Genomic DNA, 23444 nt, shown 5'->3' with positions numbered 1-23444 from the left:
AAAATGAACAGATTACTACAGTTGTGAGTCTGTTTCTTCTGGAATATATAGACTGGTTTGGTTTTAATCCCACATCATGTCATAAGGCCTCTTGTAGGTCATGCTAGATTTCAAGGGAGCTACCTTACAAGGTCGCTAAAAGAGGTATGGTTTACCTTATTTTCCCAGAATCCCCCTAGTGCACCATCGGTGGCTATAAGACTCCACTCGCCTACACGGCAGCCTTAATTTGCAGTCTCCGTAAGGAGAACTTTTACTTCCCAACCCATGCTCTGTTATTAATGGAGATTCTTTTATGCTTTCCTGGAGAGCCAAAACACATCAAAGACTGAACCTTCACTGTTTTTCATGCCATTCATATATTCTTGAAAAGTGGCTATGGCTATAGTGTGATACTCTCTGCTCTTCCCATTTTGAAAGGTATGCTTACTATTTTATCAGCCATTCCAATAACTGCTGCTCCCACCTAAATTCTTTACAACAACCAGACATAATATTTCTGTAAGCCAGTGCCAGAATCTTGAAATCAATACTCAGCTGAATCCATAGCTCAACAGTAATAGTGTGAGCATAACATTGGCTTCCAAATAGCGAATCATTACAATACATGTTTTACTTGTGTATAGTCAGTAAATTACAGTACAAGATTTTATTAAATAAAGTCATAGAGACAGGAGAACTGTCATTATTTATGGGGATATACCCATTGACTATACATAGTGGAGTCAAGACATTGGCCCACATTTATGAAAGTGTTTGCACCAGTTTTCTGGCTGACTTTGCACTAGAAAGAAAGTGCAAACTGCTTGTACATGTATTTATAAAGTGTCTGCGCCAGTTTTGTGTCGCGGCTGCGCTGTGTCCGACAAGACAGAAGCAATTTGCACATAAAGGGACGTGTTAGTGCTTAGTCGGACCGTGCACCACAATTCTGCAGCATGAATAAAGTGCACTAGTTTTGGTTAATGTGGTCCATTGTATAAGCTTTGCAGTATGTGGCTCAGCACCTGACAATTGTTCCTATTCCTAGTGGGTCAGTTCAGATTGACCCCCACTACCCTTCTATGTAGGTGCCATGCTACCCTTCTCTTGTGAGCAGTAAGCACTGTCCCTGTCTTGGGACCAGCAGCTGTAAACAGCCCGTACACCTCAATATCTGTGATGATAACTAAGGCATTAGCCACTATACACACATATAGTCATGACGGATATGATTTAATAACTTTTCCTCTTTACAGTGTCCTATTCTATGACTATGTATATTATCCTATTTGTCGGCTGTGGTTTTGATCAGTACATTTAAGGATGTGATATATGTTTTCTCCTTTAGTGTCAAACATGATGTATCCCATAATACCAATGTCAAGCCTGCCCACCCACGTTCTTACCCCCTCTGCAGCAGAAGCCGCTGATTCACCCTGCACAGCAGGCCCCCTCTCACCCGCCGCTGCCATCTCTGTATGGTCCAGACAGGATCTCAGAGTTATAAAATATAATTACTTCCGAAATGGAAAGAGAGAGAGATATTCAGGGGGGAGACACTCCATAATTGCTTACAACACAATGAACAGGCCCTCTTGTGTTCCTGTGCATTGGTCAGTCTTTATTGGCCTGGCTGTGTGTGTCTTGCCTGTTTCACTTGTCTGTATTAGATCCTTTGTATGTGTTTTTCTTTTTGCCTTTTAACACGCAGCTTGTTTCTCTTACTGACCTGTTGTTCTGGCACCCTGTGTCAGGAGTCTGTCTGTACCCCACAGCCTGTTGCTTTGTTTTTGACTTGAATAAGACTGTCCCCTCCTTTCACCCGGTGACACAGGTGACAGCTCGGTATCTCTGCTCTCTGCAGGGTATATCCCTAGCTACTTGGACAAAGATGAGCCGTGCGTGGTGTGCAGCGATAAGGCCACAGGTTACCACTACCGATGCATCACCTGTGAGGGCTGCAAGGTGAGTTGTAGTTTCTGCTGCCATGTCTTGTGTCTGACATTGTGATATATTAGTCTCTGCCCATATTTAGAAGGCAAGGACAGCTCCTCCTGATAGCGTTGTCAAAGTGATAAAATACGTCATTAACATGAGTCTGTTGACAACACAGAAAGCTAATGATTTGGCAAAAACATGTTTGCTATTTTTACATCCAAACTTTGTGTTCCTTTTTACTTTACACATAAATTGCTTATAACACAAAGATACACTTATAGCTTTTCCTGCCGGATCAAGTGTGTATAGTAGTGCTATGCCTGCCTTATGCATTTTGGCACATAGAATAGGACAGGAAAAACCATCCGGAAATGACCACAGTAGTTTAAAAGTGGATTAAAAACAGCCCAAACAATGTAATATATAGTTACTAGGGAGGGACATGATAATGATAAATAAAAAATAGATAGATAATCCAAGTTAAGATAGATGTTTAGATATTTGCTATATAAATGATCTATGTGATGATAAATATCCCTCTTTCTGATCCTTCAGGGCTTCTTTAGACGCACCATCCAGAAGAATCTGCACCCCTCGTATTCTTGCAAGTATGACGGCTGCTGCATCATCGACAAGATCACCCGAAATCAGTGCCAGCTCTGTCGCTTTAAGAAATGCATTGCTGTGGGCATGGCAATGGACCGTAAGTATGATGATCATGATTATAGAGCTGTGGAAGAATAATATACAATTCTATAAGCATTAGGTCTTGTTTATCACGGTGACTATTTTACTTGTTTAATATGAAAAGTTTAGCCTTCATCGACATAAATTGAGTTTAATGCTAACGTAATATATATACGATATTCATATGCTCTTAATTCTTAAAATACCTTGCTCCATCTCAACAGTTGTCCTGGATGATTCCAAACGGGTAGCCAAGCGAAAGCTGATTGAAGAAAATCGGGAACGGCGTCGGAAGGAGGAGATGATCAAGACTCTGCAGCAGCGGCCTGAGCCAAGCAGTGAGGAATGGGAGCTGATTCGTATAGTAACAGAAGCTCATCGAAGTACCAACGCACAAGGCAGCCACTGGAAGCAGCGCAGGAAGTTCTTGGTGAGGCCTGATGGAAATAAGATACTTATAATTATATAAATGTTAAGTGCATCAAAATCCATCATGATAAAACAGGGACACTTACTCATAATTCCAGGCACAGTGACTGTGGTAATCTTCTTACATCTGTTATCCATGGCCTCCTTCCTTATGCTACCAAATCAAAAAGGCTATAGAGGGTTTTACCAGAGCTCTGCCATGCTGTAGCTTCATAGGCTGTCACACTTTGCAGGAGCACTTCCCCCATTCCTTTGCATGCTGCATGATGTCACTTTTCGCTTGCCAGCTGTGTGACGCCAAGACTTCCTGCCAGCGCCGAAGATTAGGGGGGGGGGGGCGTTCATATATTAAGTTCCGCTGGAGCCAGGAGGCGCTCAGGTAGCCGAACAGTGAGCTCCGGCTTATTTACATGAAGTTAATAAGTGAATATTTCTGAATACAACACAACCAGAGCATGCCGGTCCACCACCATCCCTAAGGTAACAAGCAAACGTTTGGAAACATTTTACCACCCCTAAATGTTGTCGTAGATGTCCTTTAAAGGGGTAACTCCATCTTATAAGGTGATGCTATATCACCACTTGGGGGGTTCTAACCTCTGAAACCGATCCGAGTTCTGAGGGCCAAATCAGTTGCTTAGATCTGTGTTCCCTCGCTGTTTTCCATGAACTTTACCACCCTGCTCAACAACTCTTTAGCAAACTGCAGCAAAGCCCTGTTATAGTGCAGACATACGATGGCTTACCAAATTCAGTATGGGCTGGCAGAATATTTTTTCAATAGTAGTACAGCTGAAAACTATGCCACCCAAGCCTGTAGTACAAATTCATGCAGTTTTAGGCCATGTGATCTCAATAGGGTGAATGGTACAAGAGCCTTAACCCCATTGAGAACCAAAGAACAGGTATTTTGGGATTGAGAACAGTCAATGGAATGCGCCTTATATTTCAAATCTAGACATAAAATTTAACTTCCATGAATAGCTTATATACTTATTGGCAGGATTTATGGGGTGCTATATACAACCACAGCGATTCTGAACAGAATGTAGACTTGTTAGCCATCTGCTACTAGAACCATTCATTCTTCTCTAGCCCTGTACTGCCATTGCCCAGTTTAGAGAATGCATATAGGGCTGGTATTATAATGATGTAGGGGGAAGCACAGATTTTGATATGTGTATATGGCAGGATACAGCCGGGAATCTCTTGATTTCCTTAAGCAAACATCCTGTGCAGATGGAGAGGCTGTGACCTCTCAAAGAGAGAGTAAACGGCATCTGTTAAACCCCTCCATGCTTTCACCCATTGGCAAAGCAGCACAGCCTGCTGGAAACTGTTCACATGGACAGCACAGGCACACAGGTTATCTCAGCATTGACGTCTTAGCTCTGAAGAGCCAGGGCATCCTGAGAGATGTAGTTCTTTTTTGTAGTACTGCGTGCTTAGCACACATATACTTATATATTTTTATTTAATGGCCAAAACTACTTGTACACCTGTAATAGTTTTTTTCCATTCTGTTTGGGTCTCTACTGTCTTTGGAAGGATTTGCAAATATTCTGAAGGGTGCCTCAGATGGAAATAAGATCACAGATTTCAGACAATTTGGGGGAGATTAATTATGCTTTCTCCGCCAGGTCTTTTTTTCTGACCCAGCCTGCCACAGCGGGACTATAGCAAAAAGGTCTACAGATCCGAACTGGCGGTGTTTGGGCCGGTATTTACTAATAGACCGGAACCCGTCAGTGGTTAAAAACGCCAGTCTTAATAAATTCCTCCTATGTGTCTCACAGTCAACTTTCATATTCATCCCAAAGGGAATGTGTCCCCTGAAAAAGGGACACATTTTTTCAGCTAAGGTTTTATACTTAGATTATTTAAATGGATTAGTTTTGATTGTTCTTAAATGTTTACCACGTCGCTATCTTTTTTCAATTAAAAGGACTATATCCTGCAATTCTCACTCTGGCCACTAAGCCTATTAATAGGCCTAAGGCTACATTCACACTCCCGTATGGGGGACGTATATACGGCCGACGTATATACGGCCAATATACGTCCCCCATAGACGGCAATGGGCGCAAGACGCCCAACGGGAGCGGTATAGTGCAGCACACAAGCGGCACCATACCGCTCCGTACCCTGGAAAAAGATAGGACATGTCCTATCTTTCTCCGTAGTACGGCGCCGTGCGCCATATGTTCCTATGGAGAGGGGCGGGGGTGAGCTGCGCTCACCTCCTCCTCCTCTCCCCGCGCGCCGGCACGGCGGGCAATGGCAGTGTGAATGTAGAGTTATCAAAGGTCTCTGCAATTAAACTTTATTGTCAATCCTTGTTCTTAAGACAGACAAAAATTTTGAAAATCCTATTGTCACAGTTACACTTTTTTAAAAAATCCAGTTCCTATTTACGTACAAATTCAACTTAAGAACAAACCTACAGAATCTTGTACATAACTGCCTGTACTTAGTATTAGCCTTTTAACAGCTTGCTTTATAGGAGTTTTTCCTACCATCCAACCTATTCATTACATATCTACAGGTTATGTCAAAAATTGATGATAGATGCAGGTCCTACCTATCTTGGAAACAGAGGTCCACTAACTCCCTGTGGATATGTCATAACTAGTCTACTAGTCAAAACCCCTTGATGTATAGTTACATGTACAGGCAGCCCCTGGGTTACGTACAAGATAGTTTCTTTAGGTTTGTTGAATTTGTATGTAATTCGGAACAGGTATATTTTATAACTTTTATTAAAAAAATGGCCCTGTGATTGAATTTTCTAAATGTTGTGCTGTCATGGGAACAATAAAGCTTTGTTACAGACACCTTATAGCTGATCATTACGGTCTGGGACTAGAGTAAAGCATCCAGAGAGCTTCACCAGAAGTCACAGTGGGCAGAGATGTTGGTCTGTAACTAGGGGTCGTCTGTAAGTCAGGTGTCCTTAGGTTGGGGACAGCTGTATACTGTATCACAATATAGCATGTGGTCCTTGGCAGGCAAAGGGATCACTTGGTCATATACCTGTGCCAGAATTTAGTATTTTTAAAGAAATGTGTTAAAGGGTTGTGTGACTGAAAGGAGATCTGATATGAGAGCAGACATCTGACAGGAAGGAGCTCTATACTTCACACCTCCGCACACACCCTGCTACCAGCATGTAAGACGCCAACTACAGAAAATACCTGTAAACTTTTGTAAACTCAAACAGTATACTTTCACTTTTTCCTCAGCAGGTAGCTGTAAGCGAAGCTGCCACCATGAAAATTCATGTCAATCTGCAGAGAGCATAATATAGAGCAGAAGGAGGCGAGCAATTCAATGTAGCTTTGTAAAATCATTATAACTCGTATTCATGCTCTACTTCTCTTTCTCTTTCAATGGTATTACATCATGATGGTAGTCCTTTCAGTGTCTCTATAGACAGTGTTTATAGAAAGAGAAGGGATTTAACCTCTTAACAACTTAGATGGTGCAGAGGCTACTAGCCAAAATAATACAATGCACTGCATACATTGTCTGCAATAAAAGAATTTGTAAAAAAGGTGAAGAAAGATTAAAAAAAAATTGGTATCAACCAATCTGTGATGACATGCTCTACATAACCATGAGGTTACCACCATAAAAAAAATTTGAAAAATTGTAAATAATACAGTAATTCTACCTTCCAAAAAAGTATAAACACTGTGCTCAGCTCCTTCTGCTATATATCATGCTACTTGCAAATAGGATACTATGTACAATCTGCTTAGCTCCTCCTGCTATATAACATTATTGCTGCAGATAGGACACTATGTACAATCTGCTCACTTCCTCCTGCTCTATAGCATGTTGTCTGCAGATAGGACACTATGTACAATCTGCTTACCTCCTCCTGCTCTATAGGGACTCCATGCATCCTATATCACTTTGATGCAAGGAGCCTCATCTATGTAATCCTGCACAGTGCCTCGTCTCATAATGAACCATCCGTACAGAGCCTGCAGGGTATTTGTAGTGTGTAGGTATTTGCTGATTTCCATGCATCGTTGTGCACGTCTTATTGTACTGATGAAGGCCGCTGTGCCTCTCCTTTGAAGCATTCACTAAGTTTTCTTGCCACATGTGTATGGAGCAGTTGTTGCCTCACTCTCTGGCAGCAGTGTTAGGTTTCTGCCAGTAACGCCTCCTTCTCCTCGGATGATGCAGTGGATTTTCCTATATCTCACCATATGGCTGTGCGGTAGAACCTTCTAGAAATTGCTGCGCAGCGCTATGGCTCTAGTCTGGTGCTGTTACTGAACTGTATAGTTGGACATTTTCCCCATTCATATATTAGTGAATGTTATTTGTACAGTGAGCAGCTGTTGACCCTATAACTTGGAACTTGTTTCTTGATGCCAGACGGCAATGATTTGATCATGGATTCCTGCACATTTAAGATTAGTATACATCTTGTAGGCCTCTGCGTGACGCACGCATGTATATTTTGTGGGAGAAGGATAGAAGCAGCTGGGAGCTGCGGCTCCTTTGCTCCCTCCCTTCCTCCCATGCTGTCTCCCCACTCCCCTCTCTGCTTGTCACGTGCATGCTACATGCTCTCCTTCCTCGCTGCATTCCTGCCTTGAGGAATAGCTCCCTCTGCTGGACAAATGCCAGGCAAGCACATGCTCTACAGGTCTGCTTCTGCTTACTTTTCTCTGTATCAAATATTCATATAAAGGACATGTGCTAGGGATAATTTTTACATATAAGAATTTATATACCGGTATTATGATTAATGCACAGACTCATGACATCTTTTTTGTCTCTCTCCTCTTCTTCTTCCCATGACAATAAAGCCGGAAGACATAGGACAATCTCCTATGGCGTCAATGCCTGATGGGGATAAAGTTGACCTGGAAGCTTTCAGTGAGTTCACCAAAATAATCACCCCTGCAATCACTCGAGTGGTGGACTTTGCCAAGAAGCTGCCTATGTTCTCTGAGGTGAGTGGTGGGGCAGGGTCCTATAGGCAACTGATGTGCAAACAGCAACTGGTACTGCCATGTACGTTGGCCTATATTCTGTTGTAAAACTTTTAGTCCCAAATGTCCTGACTCAAATTGTCAGGACAAGCTGGGAGTTCTCGTTTCTCAACAGGTTGGAGACCATTGCTGTAGTGTAATAATATAAAGCCGCACATACAAGGATATCAGCTGTAAAATAATGCCACAAATGAATCCAATGAAATGCAACCTTTATTATTCTTCTGCTCATGCATCATCTGTAGATCTTGTTGAAGTGGTTGTACCAAGTTTGTAAGTTATTCCATATCCAAGCTGATCACTAAGGGTCCCAACAGTTGGGACCCTTACCAATCATGAGAACAGAACCCCCAGCAATCTGGAGAAAGGAGATCTTGTTACCACTGATCGGTGGAGCAGCAAGTAGAGTATGAGTTCTGCCGCTCCATTCAATACTATAGGAGTGTCGGAAATTTCTCAGCAATGAATTATCTCTGTAGTTTCTGACACTCCCATACTACTAAATGAGGAACGCATGCTCATCCTGCTGCTCCACCTGTTATTGCCAACCCAACAGTTTGACCCTTATTGATTTACTTACTTTCCCCAGGAAAGGGGAATTATTTGGTACAATCCCTTTAATCGGCTTTCATCTCTGCTTTTGTTGTAGCTGCCTTGTGAAGACCAGATCATCCTGTTGAAAGGATGCTGTATGGAGATCATGTCTCTCCGGGCTGCCGTACGTTATGATCCAGACAGCGAAACCCTAACATTGAGTGGTGAGATGGCAGTGAAGCGAGAACAGCTAAAGAATGGAGGACTAGGGGTGGTCTCTGATGCCATATTTGACTTGGGACGATCTTTATCTGCATTCAATCTTGATGACACAGAAGTGGCTCTGCTGCAGGCTGTCTTGCTCATGTCTTCAGGTGATTACACAATCCTTCAATATACAGGTAGACCATTGACCCTGACATGAATAAAGGTCAATGGGGTACATGGCTTTTATACTTTTTGCACCTGTGTGACATCACATGACCAGGGACCGTTTTTGACAGCAAACAGAGATCTAGAAAACCATGAGAAACTGATACATATCGGAACATTGTAAAACTTTTCATTATACAAACAATATCAATTATTAGCGAAGAGTGGACAGCCCCTTTGATTTAAAAAAAAACAATCTACAGTAAATTATATAGCAAGACTTTACTAGTTTTATATCTTCTCAATTATAATTTGACCCTGTTATGACTTTGATCACTTTATTTTATCAAAATGACGCTTTTTCTTTCCTATTATGGCTTCTACGTTTTCTCTCCTTTCCTAGACCGAACGGGTCTGATCTGCACAGACAAGATAGAGAAATGTCAGGAGACTTACCTTCTCGCCTTCGAACACTACATCAATCACCGCAAACACAACATTCCCCACTTCTGGCCTAAGCTCCTGATGAAAGTGACTGACTTGCGCATGATCGGAGCTTGCCATGCCAGTCGCTTCCTACATATGAAAGTTGAGTGCCCCACAGAACTCTTCCCACCACTCTTTCTTGAGGTGTTCGAGGACCAGGAAGTCTGAGGGGCGAGCGGGGTAGAGAGGAAAGGGAATCGCTTGGCTCTATTTCAGCCTGAAACCCCTACAAGGCTCTCGCGTCCTGCAAAGGATCAAGATGAGTGGCTCGTGAAGCTCTTCTCCAAGTGAAAACTGCCATTGAAATCTGGCACTAACCAGGAATGGATGCTCCCAGGTTGACATCATTCTGCAGCAGATCTTCAATCACCATACTGGCATTTGCAAAGGAACAAGGACTTGAGGCTTTTTCTTTTCTACCATCCAGCAATCTTAAGATGCAAGCAGTCACCTTTTTCATAGACGCTTCTGAAAACGTTTTGGTACACTAAGACCAGAGAATTCATCATCATCATCTTCATTATCATCATCATCAATGTTCACCCAGTGAATGTTGCCTGGGTGACATAAATTTAGATATGGGAAGGGTAAAGTTATGAGCAAGGCTAAATGAACTGCAGCCCCCCATATAAAATGTTCATGCTGTTAATGTGTATATATATTATATATATATATATATTCTATATTACAAACTTCTCATATATATATATATAATATGTATGATTGAGACAACAAAGGCTTCAGCTGAGACATTTGCAGACTCAAGACCACCAAATGGCTATAAAGTCAGCTCCTTCCTTGGCCAGAGCTGCCTTGTGTCCACCAACGAAGAAGACGGGCTTCTCCTCGCCTCTTTGTAACATGCAATTTGTCCGACAGTCCCATTTCTGTGAGCCGAGGATTTGTTACAGAACAGAGCACTTACACACTGATTTTTAGGTGTGGAATATTGAATGTATCTGATTATGTTGTATATCTATATATTTATACACATAAAGCCGTGCAACAACATCAGTGTGGGGGGTATCTAGACCAAGGCGTCAATATAGTAAAAGGGAAGCTTTTCATGAGACATGGTTTCTCATGGTTCAGTGTAGCAGGCAGCACATCCTTGCTCGCTCTTGTGTAAGGGTTGGCATTCAGTGTAGAAAGTAGATGGCAGTGTTGCATATTTACAAATCGGTACTTTATATATATATGTAGATATATTACAAAATCAGATATACGTCTTCCCCGGCCTCTGAGTTCACCTGTATACACTGAGGTGGGTTGAATGTTAGGCCTTCCTCCTAGAGGAAGTTAGGGGATTGTAATGATTTTTACACCCACACACAGAATTCCCTCTATGGCACCCTCGGTTTATAAAAATCACCCCACACATACCCACTTGGGTCGAAAAATTGCACCAAAGTCTCCCCTTTTTCTCCCAACTGATCCCATAACACTGCCATGCGGAAAACCAGGAACCCACTGCAGCTATACAAACCAAAAATGTTTCTAAGAAGCACTTTTAAATGCCATTATTGCAGATATTAACCCTTCTTTGCTGCTCTTGCACCCTACAATGATGGATCTTGGAGTGATCTGATCCTACATGGCTTTATGAAGTTCCAGGCCTTACTGTATAGCCAGCAATGTCTAGTTACAAAACCCTTTTTTGAGGGTTGCTTTGCCAATATTTCTACAAGATGGGGATAATCCTGTTTTTTCTTTGTAGACTTTAAACTATGCCCAATCCCTATCTTCTTGCACTTTGCAGAAAGCACTTCTTACCAATGATGGTTTCCAATTTATGTTTGAATGTTTTAGTTTCCTAATAAGCTCCATGAAAATAAGCACTTAATTTTCTTTTTTTTTGTACCCATATGTATTTTAGACTTGATTTTATCCATTTTTGACACCTTATTCAGAGAGAGTCTGATATTCTCAAATTAGCACTAAAATGAAAAAAAAAACTATTTGGTGTTCTTACCTGATAAGAGGTAGGTAATACTTATGGTGGCATCTATTGGATCTATTGAACTCCTCAACCTCCTAGTATAAGGCAAAACTAATGTGTTCTCTCCCACTGGCTACAGTATAGTATAGTATAGCAAGTTGTAGTGTTGCCCTCTAACCTTAAATCCTATTCATGGGATTATATTGCTTTACCTCCTGATTTAGCACAAGTTTCCCATAGATCAGTGATTCTACTTGTCCTTTGGGCTGTATATATTCACTATATAACCACAGAGGTGTAATGCAGGCTTTAGGTCTCATTTACAAGGTAGTCTTTTCCACAATGAGTGGTCGATATGCAGTAAGCATGTTATATAGCAATGGAAGCAGGTAAATTAATGTATAGATTTCTATGGGAAATAAAATTCAGAACAACTTTTAGTTAGAATTTTATATTTTAAGTTTACCTAGTTTTAGTTAAAAAAAAAAAAAAAGTGGATTCCTGCTTTATGAGGTCCCTCATTCTGTCACATGACTGACCAGAAACCTGTGTCCAGATCTGTAAGATGTCTAATGTGAATCTCATAGACTTGTATGAGAATCTGGGTGAATTGATTTGTCACTATGCAAGTCAAGTGACTGTATGGAGGACCCAAATGGACCTCATAACAGAAATATAGTGGTACATTCATAACTAAAAATTGGAACAGATCACATGTTACACTCTGAGGACACTCTAATTACATTTCCCAGGAGTGTATCTCAAACTAAAAACCCATTTTACTCTGGGGTTATGAGGCTAGTGAGTTTCCACTACTTTCCAATACTGAGTAAACTCTTTATAAATCTGCTCAGCTCCTCCTGCTCTATAATATGCGGCATCGAAACTAGACACCACAATCAATATGGCCGATTCCCTTTATCTATAGGGGACATGAGAAAACCTAATTTTTACCCAAGTAATGTAGAGCCCTTAAATTGCAGCCCACCTGATATCATAGTGATATTTATTCCATGTTAATTTCAATACTGAAAATGCACAACACAATTCTATACGTTTTGCCTTAGGAGGTTAGGAGTTCAAACAAGTATGAGACTATACCACGCCAAATAAATAGATTTTGGCAATTAAATTAAAGCACTTATTCCGACCCCCCTCGTTCCCCCCACATATTTTCTTTTACTTTTAGTGTTTTAGGGTTCAACATTTTCCGCAGGCAGATTTTTCCCTTTCATCCCATAAGCCGAATTACTGAAGCACTTAATGATGCATATGCATGTTTGGATACTTTTTTCTTTTTCTAGAAATCCTGAATACAGGCGGTCCCCTACTTAAGGACACCCGACTTACAGACAACCCATAGTTACAGACGGATCCCTCTGCCCACTGTGACCTCTGGTGAAGCTCTCTTGATGCTTTACTATAGTCCCAGACTGCAATGATCAGCTGTAAGATGTCTGTAATGAAGCTTTATTGATAATTCTTGGTCCAATTACACCAAAAATTTTGAAACTCCAATTGTCACTGGGGCAAAAGAAATAAAATTGTCTAGAACTTCCATTATAAAATATACAGTTTCGACTTACATACAAATTCAACTTAAGAACAAACCTCCAGACCCTATCTTGTATGTAACCCGGGGACTGCCTGTATTAACTCATTTTTGATTAGTAATATTTGGAAGCGAGGATGGTTCTGCAAAGGGAATTCTGTGCCATAAAGTTGGGAAGAACAATATTGCATTTGATTTTATGCTGTCACAGGGATGATAACTAAGCAAGGGGGGATAATTGTGATTGGGTGGGGGGGTTGGCGAAATAATAAAGGTAAAGAGAGCTTAGTTATCATCTTCCGGTGTCATACAGGAGATAGGTCTTCGAGTCATTCCACTACCAGAGAGAATCATGAGCATTGATCTGTGGAACAAGGATAAATCTGTTACTTCTATGATGAAGCTTGATGATGAGTCCGCTAAGCTATGGGGAAGGTAATCTTATGGTGCAGATTTTTTCTTATAGGGGATCGGGGGAGGGGTGATGAATGATTTTATGTACCCAGTAATGGCTGTGACCAGGGGGTGCATTTTATAAGCTTTTGCATTTTTAAAAGCTGCTTTCTTCTCTCTGGTTCTGGGTGGTGCAAAATTTTTTCCCAACATGAAAAAAAAAACCTCTGTCTTACCTCCGCTGTTGAGTGGATGATGAAGAGAGTTGTTTTTTTTTTTTTTGTTTCCTTGTTTGTTTTTTTTAATAGTGTTTTTTCTTGGTTCTGGGCTGGGTTGACGGTCAGCCTATTGCACTGCCGACTGCCAATGTGGCCCTGAGCACAGAGCTATCTCTCTTAGCTTAACGTCTGCGGACTGGCGTTAAAAAGAAATATGGTCCGGTCCACTCAGTGGACATTAAAAATTCCAGGCCTTCGAGGCCTGGCTAAATTTACCCAGAATCCAATTTCGCCTCTACCCCCCTTCCTGTCTGTCTCTTTGTCTTTGCAAACCTGTGTGCTTAGCGCACTCTAAATAAGAAAACGAAATCTGTATATATTTGTATATATGTGCTTCAGTGTATTCACCTGTAAGGTGGCTACACATGTATGTTTTGTCTCTCAATCCCCTGCAGTCTGGTTAGTTTCATTCAATTTAACATCTCTTTAATACCCCCCCCCCACGCCCTCTCTACCAATCAAAGCGGGCGTCTACTTGCTCTTTTCTTCTGTAATGTGGCTTGAGGGGAGGTAAAATGGAGGATAGTTCAACCTTTGGCCTGGTCGAAGCTCAATTTTGTTTCAGGTAGCAATACAAAGTATTTCAGTCGACATGCATCTTATATATCTGCTTAGGAGTCGTACAAGAACATATCTTGAGAGAAGGATTTGGCGATGACTTTGATCACTCATATGACAGGGTCACTGCATGGCTCTTTTTTCACCCATTTGCTGCCAGATGGTTTTCTAAATATGGTCAAGGAGGGAACTACAGGTAATAGAGCTGTGGTAATCTCTGTTAGGAATGTTTTTGACCAGTGGGGCTTCTTGATGCTTATTGGATTAAGTGAAACTTGCCGACCCACCAGCTTTTCAGTGGGACATATCCTCACTGTTTTATATGGTGTCTACAGTTTGGTCCTGATGTTTTCTTGATTTCCTACGGAGGTGGCAATACCCACATATAACTGAGCACCTGTACCTTCTTCCTGTCCTGCCTGGATCATTGGTCACAATGGAACTGAGCACCGCACGAGGGACATGTTCCACGACAGTTCTGAAGTTACGCCTGCTTCCTCTCTTCTTGTACTCCGAAGATTGTATGCCATCAGCTTTCGAGATTGATCCGCTCTTTATGCCAACTTCTCAACACTACATGTAATTCTCTCTGGGATAGTCTTTTTTCCGTTCATTCAGAGGAATACCTTTAAACTGACAGTAATAGAGGCGGGGTGATGGACCCACCATGAAGGGAGAAGTGAGTATGGAAGCCAAACTCACTCTCGCCTTGCACATATACACTTTACTCACTCTACCGAGATGAAACCAGGAAGATGTTTGATGTTCGTTTCTTTTTTTGTTTTTTTCTTCATACACTCATACCTCAACCACCGCAATCCTTCTCTGTGTCTCCTGCCGACCTCACTGTCCTGACTCGGTGAGAAATATGGAACTTGGATCTGGACATGGATTTTAGTTTCTCACCAGCTGGAAAACTTTCATGATCTCCACTGACAAGACCCGGGCTTCTGAGTGGACAGACAGGAGAGTCACTGAACTTTAGTAAAAAAAAATAAAATAAAATGAAAAAAATAAAATAAAATTTGGGGGACAAGCAGATGCCCCTTCATATTTCTATCTACAGCATTAAGATAAACCCACTGACTGTCTCAGCCACAGACGATCATTCTGACCTCAACAGTGTGCCTCCTCCAGCCCTATGTGACTCAGAAACAAAAGGATTTAATTCAACCTTCTTTCTGCATTTTTAGAAAGCCCTTTAATGTAATTTGGTTATGTTTGTGTTTGTTTTTATTATTATTTTTTTTTAATTAACCCCAACTGTGTGCGGGAGGGTTACATGAGGGGTTAAACAGATGTTTGCCATAAGTTACAAGACATCAAATTTTACAGATGAGTGGAAGATTATTTTTTTTTAATTCATTTTAGTATTTTTGTGTTTCATAGGCAGCGGTGGGGGGTTAGGGGTATTTGAGGCACCCCTTACCCCATATTCTTAGTATTTTGTAATATAATGGAGGGTACCAAGTGGAGGGGTGTTCTGACTTTCTTTAACCTCTTTGCTTTCAGGAGATCTCTGGCAGTTTAGTGGTTAAACTTTCCTCCCCCTCAGACCCCTTCTTCCTGCTGGAGATGATTCAACCTATAAAACAAAAATGCATGGTATTACTTTGGCTGGTTATGTAGGGGTGGGTCATTGCCCATCTCCTAGAGTGCTTTATACATTCTGGATCCTTGGCCTGCAGATATGATGGTTTATTCAAGATATATATTGAAATATAGCTATATATATATAAATATATATATAGATTTTTTTTTCTCCTTGTTTAGTACTTTTTATTTTTGTTTTCAAATGTGAGATTAACTCCTTTACCGTCGTGGCACTGAAGGGGTTAATGGACACTGCACACGCTCTTTCTGTCTCTGGGTCAGAATCCGCTCATCTGTCTCAAACGCATCCTATATGTTTCAAGACACTGGAACTTTATCATTATGCAATATACGACTGCGCTCCTCTGCTGAAACATATACGACTGCGCTCCTCTGCTGAAACATATAGGAGTTGCAAGTAAAGGCCCCCCACCCCTGTCGCCATTTGTCATTCTTTATGTGACCTAAAACAAAGGGTCTTTACTTGTACTACCCTGTCTGATTTTGGGCACAAGTTGTTATCTTCACCAATGAAGAAGCAATTGCTTTAATCGTCCATATATATGTGTATATATACAGATGTGCATTCTGGCCACGGGGTCGCTGCATTGCTATATTACGCCCTTTTCCTATCATTTTGTTTCTGATTTGGAATGTATAATAGAAACCCTTCCTAGGTTTGTAGAAGTCTCTGCGGCCATGGAAGGGTAAAGGCGCAGGGGCGATAAAGGAGGGAAAAAAAAAAAAGCTGCGTCAGCAATCACAGGGTTAAAACTTTTAAGCTCAATCTCAAACTTTTTTTTTTCTCGTATATGTTATTTCTTGTGGGAGGATCTGTATATTTAAGTATATATGAAACACAAAACACAAAAAAAATATGTCTATTGAAAAAAAAAAAGCTTTTTTTACGGGTTTTCAAGCAGGTCTATTCATCCCTTCAAGTTAACCCATTCGTTGCTGCGCTAAGCCACAAAAGGCGGTACAGATAGTGGAGATATTACGTGTAGTAAGTTGTAAGACTTTACTTTTCTTTGTGAGACATGGAGCTATGTTCAGTGTCTATTCAGCACATCCCATAGTGTTCTCCCTCCTGCTGGTATATCCATAGATAGATGTTATTAGCAAGGGCCTGAAAACCGTATTTTACCAGCCTGATCACAGCCCTTATCACAGGTGACAGCCTGAATGTTATACACGACTTCCCCCATCCACCCTCACTCAGGTTACAGACAGTTCAGCGTTGGGAGAGGCCGGGCGCCAAGTTACTACATCCACAGTCTGGGGCCTAACACAAAGTTGCTGCACCAGCAATATTTTTAGGATTTCCTCACATAAACATTGAGGTTGCTGCATATATGTTTCTCTAAGGTTATCCCCCAATAACCTGCCTAAAAGACAATATTCTGCTTCGTACCATATATGCATATTTTTTCTTTTCTCTTTTGGTAGGGGTACAGAGGCACATTGATTAGTAGTAAACACTGGGGAGATTTATCAGAAGTGTCTGAGGTAAAACTGTTCTAGTTGCCCATGGAAACCAATCAGAACTCAGATTTAATTTTATAAACAGCTGTGGGAAAATGAAAGCTGAGCTCTGATTGGTTGCTGTCGGCAAGTAAAACAGTTGTGCTCTCAGACACTTCTGATAAATCTGCCTCTGGTGTGTGCTGGACACTGTTACAACCCACTTTCCATACCCAAAAGCTAAAGGCAGGGCTCAGTGCAACAGCTATGCAAGTGGTGTTCACCTACAATGGGTTGAAAAAGGCTTTATGTCCACATTCCTCTCCTGTAGTGACCTGTTCACGTGGAAAGTGATGCGCAAAGCAGCCGCATAGGAAGAAAGCAGCACATATAATCTATGCACACATTACATATGTAAAGGCACACTACACATAGAATACAAGTCACCAGGCACAAAAATGTCCCACAGGACATCCTACTCAATGGGTTATGCAGATGAAACGTGTCAGCAATGGAAACTTTATAATAGGCATGCTGTTGTTACCTCCGCCATCACCCCTTCCATAGCCCCACTGTCACATCCTTGTCTAGATTATTTCTGTACGACCTAATGAATGTTATTTGTAATTCCTTCCTGTTACGGTAATTTAGATAATGTATATTTTAATGTAGTTTTGCAAAATACCTATATATAGAAATACAATGTTATGTGAGGTCGATATTGGGCCTGCTCATCCGGACTTAACAAGTGCATTTGAGAGCATTGAAAATGGTTGTTTAGGGTTAGAAAAAGATGACAGGAACAGTGCCACACAGTTCATTCAAACTACGTTGCAATACCATAAACAACCTGTGGACAGGCGTGGCACTATTTTCAAACAAGTTTTTTTTTTTAATCCTTTATAACAACTTGTAAATGAATGTTTAACATCACAGTGAAGGTTGTCATGTTAGTAATATCAGAGGTATAGTGTGAAAGTAGCATACACTGTGTCCCCAGATTGTATGTATACTTAATAGGTACATGACACATAAAATAACAATACTGGAGCATCTGGACAGTGTGGAAGGATGTGAAGGGGATTGTTCTTTAAGATAGTCATACAATTCCATGTGCAATTACAGAGGAACGGTCCAAAGCAATATCCAGGCAAGAAGCTTCAGAATGGTTATGTTATGGTGACTACAAATATTTACTTATAATGACATGTCAGCATATAGTACTGGTATGTCCTATAGAATTATAGGTTTGCTTTGGAACATATTGATTGATTGATTTCTAACTATTAAGTTACAGTCAAGGGAGTTGTTCCTAATTTTTTGGAGGGCAACTGTCCCCAGAGGTGTATATTGATGTAGCTTCTTAGTAAAACTGAGGCTGAAAAGGACTTGGGGGTATTGGTGGATGGTAAGCTTAATTTTAGTGACCAGAGCCAGGCGGCTGCTGCTAAAGCAAATAAAATAATGGGATGTATCAAGAGAGGAATAGATTCTCATGATAAAGACATAGTTTTGCCCTTATACAAATCCCTGGTCAGACCACACATGGAATATTGTGTACAGTTTTGGGCACCAGTGTATAAAAAGGATATAGTAGAGCTGGAACGGGTGCAGAGGAGAGCAACCAGGATTATTAGGGGAATGGGGGAACTAGAATACACTGACAGATTAAAAAATTTGGGATTATTCAGTTTAGAAAAAAGACGACTGAGGGGAGACCTCATTACAATGTACAAATACCTGAACGGACAGTACAAGGATCTCTCCAAAGATCTTTTTATACCTCGGCCTGTGACCAGGACAAGGGGGCATCCTCTGCGCCTAGAGGAGAGGCGATTTTACCATCACCATAGACAAAGGTTCTTTACTGTACGAGCAGTGAGACTGTGGAACTCTCTGCCGCAGGAGGTTGTTATGGCCGACTCTATGTACATGTTCAAGAGAGGCCTGGATACCTTTCTGGAGAGAAAAAATATCAGGGGTTATGGGGATAAAACATTTATTTAATTCTTAAAGGTTGGACTTGATGGACTTGCGTCTCCTTCCAGCCTTATATACTATGATACTATGAATATACACCTCTGGTGACAGTTGCCCTCCAAAAAATGTGTACAATGTAAAATGTGTATGAGGCCCCTCAACCCCTATGTATTGTTTATAGAACCTCATTGTATTTGGAGGAGACATCTTAAAGGAACTTGTCATCAGAAATTGGTCTAATAAACGATTACCATTATGTTTTATTTAGCATCTTTACACCTCACAGATCATGTTTCTCGCATGGCCCTGTGTGGTTCAAATAAACTTTGAAGTGAGATGTAAATTGGTTGTACAATGTCAAGCAGGCGGAGACTTTAACGTGGAAGTCAAGCTCTCCCTGCCTCAGAACGTCTCCTCCCTTGTAATTGACGTCATGCACAGGTCTTCTGGAGATCCGGTTAGTGGTGTCTCAATTACAGTGAATGGGGCTTTCTGAGGAAGAGAGAGCTTGAATTCAGGACCAATTTGTCATGCTTTGTGCAGCGCTGCGTAATCTGTAGGCGCTATATAATTAAAGAATTATTATTATTATTCAGTGTTAAAATCTCTGCCTGCTTGACTTATACATTCAATTTACATCTCTTATGCAAAGTTGATTTTCTGGATGTTGCCACAACACTGGGTCATAAAAGAAACATGATCTGGAAGGTGTTCAGCTACTTGACAACATACTGGTAGTGGTTTATAAGGTTAATTTCTGCTGGCAGGTTCCCTTTAATGGGTTCCAAAAAGCCCCTGGGCCTGAGTGCAGATGCACCCTCTGTACACCCCTGACTGTAACCAGTAGGTAAGATCAATCAGTGGTGCCATATGTGGCCAGACTAGGAAACACTAGACTCTGTGTGCAGTTCAGTTGTAACAACCCAATGACATGCCCAAATGCGACTTACTTGTTACTGTTAAATTTGAGCACAGGTCACATCTTGTCCTCTTTTGACCCACTGTGGTGGTAACTGTGTCACACCTCTTACACACCAGCATCTACCTACACCTCAGACCCTACAGGGTGGTGACTCTGTCCTGGCAGTCATGCTCATGCACCATTTTCAGGTTTATTACAAGCCGCAGTACCGCTCTCACCCCCTGACACTTGGGGGAGCTTTAGTCCAGTTTTTGTTGGAGTTGTGACTTTTCATAATGCGATTTCTTCATCAATCGAGTGGGTGATGTTCAGTGTCGTTCTACATGCAAGGGGGGATAATCTTTACTCACACTTGGGGTTCTTCATCAAACTTTCTGAATAAACAAGCAACATATTTATCCCTTCACCTACCTCTGCATATTTCAGTCTGCTTACAATATTCCATAGATACTATAGGGAAAATGGTAATGTGCAGGTATCTCTGTCCCCAGAAGGGATGGCAAAGTGTAATCCTCTAGGTCCTATATTAGGATTTCCAGTGGTCTCATGTCAGCTTTTAGCTTTGGTTTTTTTTCCATTTTTCTTTTCTATATAGTTTTCTATCAGCAGATTTCCTCTTAGCGAAAGGGACTCTTGCATTGTTATTCTCAGCTCCATTTAGGTGATAAACGCCCTCCCATCCCATCCCATTCCCTACCACCATGTTTAAGAGCCCCATTTTTTTATTCCATGTGTTCCCCTTTAAGAAACCTCTGCTTGTTCAGGAAGTGTGATTTCAGGAAAGTAAAGACCAAATTAACTACACCACACTTTACTTAGGTTCTATAGGTCAATAGGAGTTTAATGTAGGTAAATCTTTATAAATTCTAAAAAAGTATTGAATGGTTGGTAAGTGGCTGTGCGGGTGCTAAGGGGTTAATATACATCCCCTTTGACGTGGCACGTTTTTACATCTCCCCAATAGCAGGTTGATGCCCCAACCACTGACATGCACAACCCATCTATATTGCCTTATCTGTCCTCAGCCCCATCCTAACGTAACCCCGTCTTCTCCCTAGACTCAGGCACGGTTTGCTTACACTAAAGAACTTTATATTAGGATTGATATATATATAGTAGATCTGAACAAGCCTGACACCCCCATCTCCTACAGCCTGGAGGCCTCACATGCCATATGCTCAGCCTGTGCCATATGTATAGTATAAGGGGATTGCTGATTATCAGGACAGACTTATACAGCGCTGAGCTTCTAGGGTGACCTTCTGACTGTAGGATAGCAGCGCAGGCGTAGATAGAGTTAATGATGTTGAAAAGTGGCCTGTAGATAACTTTCTTAATTCTCTTTTCACGTAAAGGCCCCCGTAGAGAAGTAAATATATATAGGGTAAGGCAATACTGGGTTTATACCTAAGGTAGTAGCTGGGCACTGTCAGGACTGCTTGACTATGTTGTCCTTAGCTTTTCTCTTTGGTCTTATACTCTTAGGGCCCCCATTTTTGTATTTTAATAGCACCATATAATATAATAGGACAGCACTGCCTTATTAAACTGAAAGGATGGAAATATGCGTTCTAAACTTGATATCCCATACAGGTAGGATGCGCCAGCATTGTCTCTCTCCAGGTGCTCCAGGATCTAGAAATCCATTTTAGGGTCCCATAGACATTGATTCAACTGATCACCAGTAGTGGAAGTGATAGACGGTGACCAGTTCCAACCCCAAGAATTCACTTCCATCAGCCGAGATATTTATGTGATCGCTGTAGTCTGAGGGCCTCATGTATCAAAAGTGTCGATGCCAAATTTGCCCACTTGCTTGAGGCTAGGGCTACAGTTTTTGGGGGGCATCTATGAAACATTCTGTCCATGGGTTTTGTGGGGGTATTATCTAACCCTCGGCAGCTGAATGGGGTGTAGGCTGTAACGATCCATATAGGACATGGACATGACCCTGCTCGTGATCACAATCATCCTGGAGAGAGAATGAACCATGATGGCGCCCTCTACAATGCTATATATGCAGTTTATATGAAGTTTAGTGACGGTATATTCTCCTCTTATTGACTTTGCCTTTTTCTTTATTATTATTCTTTTTTTTTTTAATTGGGAAATTTGTGTAAACTCAAGGCATTGTTTACCCCAAATGGGAGATGTTTTTCCCTCTTCATGCCATTAGGGGGGACTTCGGCCCCTTCTACAATCTTATCTATGCTTTGATGTTATAAAGGGGTTATCTGTCGTCTAGTAATGTCTGTGTCTATGTATCTTTTCAGGGACTCCCCCAAAACCCTTTTCTTCCCCGGTTTCTCTCCATTCCCCCCACTCCCCCCCCCCCCCCCCATCCTACAAAGAAATAATGCCTGTCTATTTTTTTACTGTAATCTTTATATGCAGAGAGCCTATAAATGCTGTATTAAAAAAAATGAAAATGCCATGCTAACATTTAGGATTTTTTAATGTCTTCTTTCTCCCTTTCCTTCTCTATAGTGTTATGCTCCTGAAATTTCTTGAAATGAACTTGCTCTAAGATTAGGGGGGAGTCAGCCTGGACCTAAAAGTAACAGAGTTTGTTAACACTTAAGTGACCGCACCACTGCTGTGCTCATCTGTCTGGTAGTGGGATGGTTAGTGGGGGGAGTGTAAGCTCAGGGTCTTTGGTAACATGATAACATTTTCTGTGCGGACAAGGCTGGTTGCCCCCTGTCTCTTGACTTCTTTTGTTTTTATAAGCTTTGTTCCTTCAGTAAAATAGGCTAAGTTATTAATATAAAACATCATATACACACACAACTTACCTCAGATGAATGGCAGGAGGGTAGTGAGAATAAAAGTGGAGGGGATGAGTTATCTGCCCACCTACCTTCACGCCCTCTCAGTCAATTACCCTCTGAAATCTCCCCCTCCCTTAAACCATGTTGTACCCTGTTTTCTAGGTATTCCTCCCAACATGCTTTTTTGTTCATTTTTTTTATGGTCCCGTTTTTCGAGGCCCGAATGTCCTTTCCACCAATAAATTGTAAGCTTTGTAATTACGTGTTGCAATGCATTTTGGGTCATGTCTTTCTTTTGCTTTGAATATGATGGGAGAATTTGAGTATGGATGTTTTTTTTGAATGTTGAAAAATGATGATGGTGTGTTTGACATAGCTGTACAACAGAGCATAAAAAAGATGCGGAAGAAAAAGGAAACTGAGGATGTTGTTTTGTATAATTCTTTAAAGGAAATGAAAATCAAGCATTCATAACGGGGACAATTCTTAACAGATCCAAGAATGAACTTAAATGATTAAATTATCCTGATGATCCAGAAGGGATCTGGGGG

The 23444-nt window shown here is 41.2% G+C and overlaps 1 protein-coding gene across 12 annotated transcripts in view; it reads left to right on the top strand.

Annotated features, from left to right (window-relative positions):
• The window catches only part of THRA (thyroid hormone receptor alpha), a 236801-nt gene extending 213647 nt beyond the window's left edge, over nucleotides 1-23154 (top strand). For 9 of the 12 annotated variants that reach the window (XM_072111459.1, XM_072111456.1, XM_072111457.1 and 6 more), the window contains 6 exons: nucleotides 1817-1947; nucleotides 2476-2623; nucleotides 2832-3037; nucleotides 7866-8012; nucleotides 8701-8959; nucleotides 9361-23154. In XM_072111459.1, coding sequence (XP_071967560.1) covers nucleotides 1817-1947; nucleotides 2476-2623; nucleotides 2832-3037; nucleotides 7866-8012; nucleotides 8701-8959; nucleotides 9361-9611 — 1142 coding nt within the window. In that variant the 3' untranslated portion in view covers nucleotides 9612-23154. The remainder of the gene's footprint in view (nucleotides 1-1816; nucleotides 1948-2475; nucleotides 2624-2831; nucleotides 3038-7865; nucleotides 8013-8700; nucleotides 8960-9360) is intronic. The other 3 variants (XM_072111464.1, XM_072111465.1, XM_072111467.1) reach the window with 1 other exon arrangement.
• The last annotated feature ends 290 nt before the right edge of the window (nucleotides 23155-23444 follow it).

This window comes from Engystomops pustulosus, chromosome 6 (genome assembly GCF_040894005.1).
Source record: "Engystomops pustulosus chromosome 6, aEngPut4.maternal, whole genome shotgun sequence".
Taxonomy (NCBI): Eukaryota; Metazoa; Chordata; class Amphibia; order Anura; family Leptodactylidae; genus Engystomops; species Engystomops pustulosus.
The sequence above is the reverse complement of the archived record's forward strand: the minus strand, read 5'-3'. Positions and strand labels throughout refer to the sequence as shown.